At 41.4% G+C, this 10,000-nt stretch overlaps 2 protein-coding genes across 5 annotated transcripts in view; both read right to left on the reverse strand.

The window, feature by feature from the left end:
- LOC108700804 (homeobox protein Hox-B3a) overlaps positions 1–10,000 on the reverse strand; it is a 53,801-nt gene that overhangs the window by 19,506 nt on the left and 24,295 nt on the right. For 2 of the 3 annotated variants that reach the window (XM_018234768.2, XM_018234766.2), the window contains exon 2: positions 3,088–3,264. The gene's annotated coding sequence lies outside the window, so the exon portion shown is untranslated. Of the gene's footprint in view, positions 1–3,087; positions 3,265–9,617 lie in introns of all 3 variants that reach the window. The other variant, XM_018234765.2, reaches the window with a different exon arrangement.
- Positions 5,327–8,288, reverse strand: LOC494794 (uncharacterized). Of its 2 annotated transcripts, none has more exons than XM_018234514.2 (2): positions 7,334–8,288; positions 5,327–6,229 (listed from the first exon to the last, which is right to left on the reverse strand). In XM_018234514.2, exons 1-2 carry the CDS (start codon positions 7,707–7,709, stop codon positions 5,982–5,984), a joined length of 624 nt encoding a protein of 207 aa, XP_018090003.1. In that variant the 5' UTR covers positions 7,710–8,288; the 3' UTR covers positions 5,327–5,981.

The raw sequence follows: 10,000 nt of genomic DNA on the forward strand, positions 1-10,000 counted from the left end.
AACGAGAGAGACTGGGGATTGGATGGTTAAAGAGAACTGGACAGGTAGATGTATAGAGAGAAAGTTGATATGTAGGTAGATTGTGACATAATTATGTATTTAATTATTATTAATTATTATAATTATTTAATTATAAGAGAGATACAGCTGATATATAGATAAAGGTGTTGCACATTGTAGATGACTCCCAGCATTTCCCCAGGCTACACCAGCAATTGTACAGCCCCACAGAATTCTTCCCCAATGTCACCTGCGACAGTCGCGATGCGACAAAACGTGATTGCGGCACAACAAGTCGCTTTTCAGTAATTATACAATAGCCTGTGTGTCAGGGGGACGTTTTCTTTATCAGGGGTAAGTTTAAAATCGAACCAAATAAAATAGATGATATTTAACGCTAAATTCACTTAATAATCCCATCAAAGAGGTGAAATTCGTGGGCGAGGGCATCAAAGCATTTTTTTTATTATGAGGGAAAGATAAAACACCAGTTTATATAATAAGTGAGGGGGATTGATTCAAGAATTTAAACTCGCTGTTTTTATTGGGCGTCATAAATCTGTCATTGAGCGGAGAATTGTGTGTGAGCCTGAGAGCTGACTGGTGTGAGACAATAATAGCGACCCTTCCCTCTCAGGCTTCCCTCCTTCCCTGGGACATTCTATCAGCCTGCCCTCCTTCCCTTGGATATTCTATCAGGCTGCCCTCCTTCCCTGGGACATTCTATCAGGCTTCCCTCCTTCCCTGGGACATTCTATCAGGCTTCCCTCCTTCCCTGGGACATTCTATCAGGCTTCCCTCCTTCCCTGAGACATTCTATCAGGCTGCCCTCCTTCCCTTGGACATTCTATCAGGCTGCCCTCCTTCCCTGTGACATTCTATCAGGCTTCCCTCCTTCCCTGTGACATTCTATCAGGCTTCCTTCCTTCCCTGTGACATTCTATCAGGCTTTCCTCCTTCCCTTGGACATTCTATCAGGCTTCCCTCCTTCCCTGGGACATTCTATCAGGCTTCCCTCCTTCCCTGTGACATTCTATCAGGCTTCCTTCCTTCCCTGTGACATTCTATCAGGCTTTCCTCCTTCCCTTGGACATTCTATCAGGCTTCCCTCCTTCCCTGGGACATTCTATCAGGCTTCCCTCCTTCCCTGTGACATTCTATCAGGCTGCCCTCCTTCCCTTGGACATTCTATCAGGCTGCCCTCCTTCCCTGTGACATTCAATCAGGCTTCCCTCCTTCCCTGTGACATTCTATCAGGCTTCCTTCCTTCCCTGTGACATTCTATCAGGCTTTCCTCCTTCCCTTGGACATTCTATCAGGCTGCCCTCCTTCCCTGAGACATTCTATCAGGCTGCCCTCCTTCCCTGGGACATTCTATCAGGCTGCCCTCCTTCCCTTGGACATTCTATCAGGCTTCCCTCCTTCCCTTGGACATTCTATCAGGCTGCCCTCCTTCCCTGAGACATTCTATCAGGCTGCCCTCCTTCCCTGTGACATTCTATCAGGCTTCCCTCCTTCCCTGGGACATTCTATCAGGCTGCCCTCCTTCCCTTGGACATTCTATCAGGCTGCCCGCCTTCCCTTGGACATTCTATCAGGCTTCCCTCCTTCCCTTGGACATTCTATCAGGCTGCCCTCCTTCCCTGTGACATTCTATCAGGCGTCCCTCCTTCCCTTGGACATTCTATCAGGCTGCCCTCCTTCCCTGAGACATTCTATCAGGCTTCCCTCCTTCCCTGGGACATTCTATCAGGCTGCCCTCCTTCCCTGGGACATTCTATCAGGCTGCCCTCCTTCCCTGGGACATTCTATCAGGCGTCCCTCCTTCCCTGGGACATTCTATCAGGCGTCCCTCCTTCCCTTGGACATTCTATCAGGCTGCCCTCCTTCCCTGAGACATTCTATCAGGCTTCCCTCCTTCCCTGGGACATTCTATCAGGCTGCCCTCCTTCCCTGGGACATTCTATCAGGCTGCCCTCCTTCCCTGGGACATTCTATCAGGCTTCCCTCCTTCCCTGGGACATTCTATCAGGCTTCCCTCCTTCCCTGGGACATTCTATCAGGCTGCCCTCCTTCCCTTGGACATTCTATCAGGCTTCCTTCCTTCCCTGGGACATTCTATCAGGCTTCCCTCCTTCCCTGGGACATTCTATCAGGCTTCCCTCCTTCCCTGGGACATTCTATCAGGCTGCCCTCCTTCCCTGGCAGAAACTGTTCAGACTCTATAGTGGGAATGTGCTTAAAATAACTGCAGTCGATTTGATCCTTAATGGCACAATTTATGTGTTTACATTGGAGAATAAGGTTTGTTGCTCAGATCAATGTTGTGGTTTGAACCTGTCTGTATTTTTTAACACCCCCTTTTTTGCAACACAAAAAGGGGTGAGAAGGAGGTTTGTCTGTGTGTGTGTGTCTGTGTGTGTAATTGTGTGTGTTATTTCCTTTATACTTGTTTTTTTGCCTAAAATATCTTCAGTCAGCCTGAAGGAATGATTCTGGGAATGAAGGTTATTCGTGCTGTGTTTGTGCATCTCTGGAGATATTTGTATTTCCCTGGCCTGTAGCAAATGTGAAACATCCCTCTGTCCGACCCTACAGGGGTCACATAGATATTCCCAGGTCTCTGCTTTTTGCACCAACTTGCCCTGAAGATGAACCCACCCCTTCCACATTCTTTACTTGCACCCACTCATTTATAGCAGCCCCCCAAACACAGCTTATTCGCCTAGAACTGTATTGCTGAGCCTCATGGTACAGCTTTGATCTGTTTCATTTGAGAATAATAAAAAAAACATTTTGAAAATTCCCAGCTTGTTGGTTCTGGCTTGAGTTATTATGAGTGGGGGGGATAAAAAAAAAAAAGTATTCCAAAGCAAAATAATCGTGTGAATGAACTCAAATCTGATTTACAACATAAATAAAAAATTTTTAAACAATATGTTAAATAAAATAATCATTTGTGTCTTTCCTTAATATCTCGATCGAGATCTCACGATTTTTTTCAATCATTTAAAATCCAGTTGAAAGAAACTTTTATGTGTTCGTTAAAGAGGAGGCAATAAAATGCAATGAACCTGACAGTTTTACCTTGAGAAGTCCCTGCTCCCCTGCTGAACGAATCTGCTAATGTCCAAGACATCTTTTAAGACTTTTTTTTTCCCAAAGTGGAGAGAGAAAATAAATTCGGATCCTCAGTTCTCTGGAGAATCCAACAGCCGGTGCACCTTTTTTTTTTTGTCTCCCAAACAGAAGGTCCTTCCAGATCTGCAGTTAAATAACAAAGAAGGGGTATCAGTATTTTATCTTTAAAAGAAGAAGTGATTAATGATATTCTGTATAATTCTCTCATTTTTCTTGGACTCTTGTCTACAAAATAAAGCTGCGCCCCCCCCCAGCCTTTCTTTTGCTTCCAAAGAGCTTTTATTTCGTTTTGAGGCCACAGAAATGGGGTTTTTATATATTTATATTGAATGCCAGGCAGAAAATAATGAAAGAATACAAAAAGCAACTACTTTTTAGCACAAGGATAAAACGAAATAATTCAAATAAAATCTGTATTTTCATTAAAATTACATTTTTGGTTCTCTACCACTTTGGAGCTAATGTGAAGGTGTTGGTCATCTTTTTTTTTTTTTAACTTAAGTATGCAACAAAAATGTATTATTTAAAAAAAAAAGCTGATGAAAATGAAAATTAATACAAGATCTGTGTCTCATAAAAGAACTCATTTGTCATTTTGATTATCTTTTTGCTTGTCAGAGTTTGAGCTATTGCAGTGGCCGGTGCCTTTGTATTATAAAAACACAAGGAAAAACCTGGATTTACTGAGGAACATCTGTGCCAGGAGCTCCCTCATTAACGAATTCAATGCTGGGGGGCTGATTTCAGGGGGGACAGTCACCTCCAGGCTGTTTAAAAAAATCTTTAAAGGGCTTGTTCCCCTTTAAATTAACTCTTAGTATGCAGCAGAGAGGGATATTCTGAGACAATTTGCAATTGGTTTTCATTTTTTATTATTTGTGGTTTTTTACTTATTTAGCTTTTTACTCAGCAGCTCTCCAGTTTGTAATTTCAGCCGTCTTGTTTCCCAAATTCCCCTAGCAACCATGCACTGATTTAAATAAGAGGATTTGGAATATGAATAGGAGAGGCCTAATAGAAAGATGAGGAATAAAAAAATAGCAATAACAATAAATGTGTAGCCTTACAGAGCATTTGCTTTTTAGATGGGGTCAGCGACCCCTAGTTGAGAGCTGGAAAGAGTAAGAAGAAAAAGGCAAATAATTCAAACACTATAAGAAAGAAAAAATAAAGACCAATTGAAAAGTTGCTTAGATTTGGTCATTCTATTTGCTTTTTAGATGGGGTCAGTGACCCCTAGTTGAGAGCTGGAAAGAGTTAGAAGGAGAAGGAAAATAATTCAAAAACTATAAGAAGGAATGAAAATGAAGACCAATTGAAAAGATGCTTATATTTGGCCATTCTATTTGCTTTTTAGATGGGGTCAGTGACCCCTAGTTGAGAGCTGGAAAGAGTCAGAAGGAGAAGGAAAATAATTCAAAAACTATAAGAAAGAATGAAAATGAAGACCAATTGAAAGGTTGCTTGGATTTGGCCATTCTATTTGCTTTTTAGATGGGGTCAGTGACCCCTAGTTGAGAGCTGGAAAGAGTCAGAAGGAGAAGGAAAATAATTCAAAAACTATAAGAAGGAATGAAAATGAAGACCAATTGAAAGGTTGCTTGGATTTGGCCATTCTATTTGCTTTTTAGATGGGGTCAGTGACCCCTAGTTGAGAGCTGGAAAGAGTAAGAAGGAGAAGGAAAATAATTCAAAAACTATAAGAAAGAATGAAAATGAAGACCAATTGAAAAGTTGCTTATATTTGGCCATTCTATTTGCTTTTTAGATGGGGTCAGCGACCCCTAGTTGAGAGCTGGAAAGAGTAAGAAGAAAAAGGCAAAAAATTCAAACACTATAAGAAAGAATGAAAATGAAGACCAATTGAAAAGTTGCTTAGATTTGGTCATTCTATTTGCTTTTTAGATGGGGTCAGTGACCCCTTGTTGAGAACTGGAAAGAGTCAGAAGGAGAAGGAAAATAATTCAAAAACTATAAGAAAGAATGAAAATGAAGACCAATTGAAAGGTTGCTCGGATTTGGCCAATCTATAACATACTAAAAAAACACCCCTATAATTATAAGTGCTATTTGCAAAGGAATAGGCCCAGGCTTTGTGTAGCTGTGACTGTGAACCAATGGAGAAAATAAACACTACTTACAAATATACAGATGTTGCCAAAATGCGCATAAAACACACACTGACTTGAGGAAAAATATTTTATTATTGGTAAACTATATATACAGGTAAAAACATTGTCCACGTGACATTTAAAAATAAGACTGGGTAGGGAATTACTGTTCTAGGGAAAAGGCTGGATCTCCAGGGTCCTTTTATTTAACTATATATATTACAGAGCAGGAGGGTAGAACTGTGTATGAGATCCTGGGAAGCCACATTTGAAAATCTTCAGGACCCAAACTGATCCAATTCCACAGGGTGACAGATTACTACTGAGATGAACACAAGAGAAACCCTCAGAGCTAGCACTCCATTGTATGTATTTGGCCACATATAGCAATGATACAGCACAAAATATCCAGTCGTGGGGACAGACTGTCTGATTTATTAAAATGAGTGTTGGTTCTGTCAGATGAGGTTCAGCCTTTGTGTCGCAGTGTAAACATGACAAATGGGCCAGGCTTTGGGGTGATTAAAGATGAAACAACGATTTATCTTCTCCAAATCTGAAATCTATCTACAGGCTTCTCCTGGATGAGCCGGGCAACCAAGCCAAGTCTTATAAATTAGAAACAAAACAAAAAGAAAAAAACAGAGTTGAATTGAATTTTCAGCAGTTCTAGGGATGCCATTGGCAGACAGGGTTCCCTTTGTTTTGAGTCGGGGACCCCCCTGCCATTTAGAGGTTCACAGAATGGTTAGACTTGATCATGGTATTGGGGAGCTTGTGGTCTTTCTTCCACTTCATCCTCCTGTTCTGGAACCAGATCTTGATTTGTCGCTCAGAAAGGCGCAAAGTGTGCGCAATTTCCACCCTGCGCCTGCGGGACAGATAGCGATTGTAGTGAAACTCCTTCTCCAGTTCGAGCACTTGCTGCCTGGTGTAAGATGTGCGGGATCTCTTGGCTTCTCCATCAGAGTCAGTGGCTGCAAGACAATCACACACAGTGTCCAGCTTATTACTGGGGATACACTTATGTCTGGATTATATATATATATATAGCAAATACAACTGGACTGGCCCAAGTCTGCTATTTGGGATATGTAATCACATGAATAATATACAATGTTACAGTCAGTGTATTTGTGATTTGTAATCAGATGGATAATATACAATATTACAAAGTCAGTGTATTTGTGATTTGTAATCAGATGGATAATATACAATATTACAAATCAGTGTTCTATTTGTGATTTGTAATCAGATGGATAATATACAATATTACAAAGTCAGTGTATTTTTGATTTGTAATCAGATGAATAATATACAATATTACAAAGTCAGTGTATTTGTGATTTGTAATCAGATGGATAATGTACAATATTACAAAGTCAGTGTATTTGTGATTTGTAATCAGATGGATAATATACAAAATTACAAATCAGTGTTCTATTTGTGATTTGTAATCAGATGGATAATATACAATATTACAAATCAGTGCTCTATTTGTGATTTGTAATCACATGAATAATATACAATATTACAAATCAGTGTTCTATTTGTGATTTGTAATCAGATGGATAATATACAATATTACAAAGTCAGTGTATTTGTGATTTGTAATCAGATGGATAATATACAATATTACAAATCAGTGCTCTATTTGTGATTTGTAATCAGATGGATAATATACAATATTACAAAGTCAGTGTATCTGGGATATGTAATGACATGAATAATATACAATATGTAGGATATGTAATCACATGACTAGTATACAATGTTACGTCAGTGCAGCTTCTCTGATGACAATAAAGAGTTAAAGTGACAGAGAGAGGTGAAAGGGAACCCGATCTGACACTTAAACACAAATTAGAAGATCATAAAAGCTTCTCTCGCAGGGAGACCCACATTACTTTAAAAAGGAGGCTTTGGAGAAATTTGAGGAGGGTGTTAATTCCACTTCAAAAGCGGTTGGGCAAGTGAGGCAATAGAAATTGATGGGGGATGTAATTATAGTGGAATGTAAACAGGGGACAGTAAATGTGAAAAGACGCACCAGTCTAAGAGGCAGAACAGAAGGGACTTACCCTTGGAGATGTGCGCTTTCTTCATCCAGGGGTACAACACTGGGTCGTGCTCCGGGGAGTCGGGGTACTTGTGCTCTGAGGACATGAGGCTGCAGGATGGACTGGGGGTAATGTGGGATTTCACGTGCGCTTTGTCGCCAGGGAGAAGTGTAGATGAATGTGGAAGCCTTGCGCCATGACGCACAGATCTCAGGCAGGAGGAGTAGGGCGCGTTGTTGTTGTTGTTGTTGGACACGGATCGAGGGTAGGGGGCCCCGTGCTGAAAGCTGCTGAAAGACTGGCCGCTGGGCGAGTAATCACTATGGGAAAACTCCTGACAGGGAGGAAACTTGGGCTCCACATAGTTGGAGCTGATCAAAAACGAACTCATTCTCATTTATTTCTTTCCAATTGCAAAAAAAAAAAACAAGGTCCAATTTATTCCTAGAGCCCTGGACGTTTCCCTGTTTTCCTAAAACCCTCCTACTAACTGTCAAGTGAACAAAGTTGGGTTTCCATGTGACACAGAGAGCCAATAGGAATGCGCCCACCGGTGCTCTAACTCCTCCACTAACACCAGTGATCCCCCCCCCCACTCCTGCTCCAATAGCCTGGATTATAATATTACATGGTGCGGGTTTCAATGTAATCATGCTGCTGATCATTAGGGGGTTATGAGATAAGGGGGGGGGGGTGATTTGATTTGGTTTACTCTCAGCTGAAGCACAAGATCTGCCCAATGTCTGCAGAGAAGACAAATACTCCTGATCTGGGATCAATAGGTAATTCATCAGATAGCTTCTCAAAATCCCATTTAGTCCCAGTAATTCCCAACTGGGAGAGAAGCTGAGTCTGAGCACAGACTTTGTATTTACACCACAATAGCCCCCCAAATAACATCAATGAAGTTCATAACCTGAGCCCCAACCAAAAATCCTCCCAGTGCGTCTTAGTCGCTGTGCGTCTTTCTGTAGCGTTTGTGTCAACTGCATATCCCCCCAGACACGAATTTGTGATATGATTGCGCTCACACAAATTCGGATCTACAGGGTACATACAGAGGACAGGCAAGTCTGCAAATATCTTCATCCCTTCTCAATGTCAGCTTTCTATTGATCAATCCAAAATACCAAGACCTGGGTGGATGAAAACCTCCCTAATAATAAGCTTCACGCAGTGGCACAAATATATCCAATTAATGATCCAATTAGGCGCATTCCATCTGATCCCATTCGTTCTGTTTCTATGCAGGACACACACATGAAACACTAAAGATAAAGAATTCTCATTAGTATTTATTCTGTGCGCATTTAATGATTAATTACATTTTTGGGACACTTTTCAATACTACAGCTGTTTCCAGATCACCTTTAGGAACCCCTGGATGATACATGGGGCAGCGCAGTCTCTATTCAGAGGAATAAACGCAAATATTTACATGACTTGAGCAAGATTTATGATATAGGAAATCATCTGCGAGTTTTGGGGGTTTTCTTCAGCTCATTGTGAGAAGCAGTAAGTTCTGTGCAGACTTGGTAAGTGAATTAGGCGCTGTGCAAAGTGCAAACTGGTCCCAACACTGGCGTTTAACGCCCTTAAAGTGGAGCAGTGTAATTGCAAGCTCACAGGGTGAATAGCTTTAATTACTCTCTGGCTGCTTGGGAAAAAAAGCCGACAATTGCAGGTACAGCCATTGCTCCAAACAGAGGAGGTTGGGTTGAACCATGAGGGTTCCTGAAGCTCTTTTAGTTTTCATTCAACATAATAAAACGATAATAATACACATAAAAGAATTCAGACAGAGTTACATCTGTACATACAGTTGACAAGGAAGGGACCCAGCCTGTAGTTTTATATTGAGAATTAGGAGAATATTGTTGCTTTCAGCTGAGACAGAAATGTAAGTTTAATGTATAAATGAAACCCCAGAGATGATGCAGTACAGGGTAGAGGGAGAATGGATTCAGGTGCAACGGCCACTTACTGACACTTTATATTAAACAGGTGGGTGCGCAGTGACTTTATCATAACTAAATTATTCAAGTCATTTAATCTCCAGCACTGACCCCCCGCTCTTTACATAGGGGGAATCCAGTTTCACTTTGTGCAATATTTAGCAGCAGCACAGTAAATAATATCACATTATTATTCCAGTAAATCAATCGCTCTGCACTTTGGCCCCAGAATAAAGTGCTAAACCTCTGCTTCCCACCTTGCTCTCCCCTTGCACCTCCCACCGCACCCCCTCATTGTCCAGGTAATGTCACGTCCACCCATCTGTGTTCTTCATCCCACAGGAACCTACCTTACATGGGCAATCCAACTGCCAGCTTGTACTCTACTCAATTCAGGCAAATGCACTAGAGGGAGTCCCATCCAACTGCCACTTTTTCTCATTTCTCAGACGTTTCCTTTGCCCCAGTAACATCTCTGCTCCTCCATGTGACAGTGGGGAGAGGCCTTTTGAGGAGTCTGAACTCCAAGATCCCCCAAGTTTTTTTTTTTGTTTTTTTTTAAATCTCATACTTTTTAATAGCCTTTTGTTAAACAAGCAGGCGTGGCGAGTGCGAGCCCTTTGGCAAATTCATATTCTTTTCCAACTGTGACCTACGTTTCACCCCTGCCTGGCCTCTCCCACTCTCCCACTTAATTGTTCTTTATATTCAATCAGCACATGGAAGAAAAATG

Source organism: Xenopus laevis, chromosome 9_10L, assembly GCF_017654675.1.
Source record: "Xenopus laevis strain J_2021 chromosome 9_10L, Xenopus_laevis_v10.1, whole genome shotgun sequence".
Taxonomy (NCBI): domain Eukaryota; kingdom Metazoa; phylum Chordata; class Amphibia; order Anura; family Pipidae; genus Xenopus; species Xenopus laevis.

What these genes read in the sequence shown, in the direction of transcription:
- LOC494794 (XM_018234514.2), bottom strand. Translation starts at nt 7,709, where the DNA reads ATGAGAATGAGTTCGTTTTTGATCAGCTCCAACTATGTGGAGCCCAAG. An exon ending in GAAAGCGCACATCTCCAAGG is followed by an intron (nt 6,230 to 7,333) that starts GTAAGTCCCTTC and finishes ATTGTCTTGCAG; the next exon opens with CCACTGACTCTGATGGAGAA.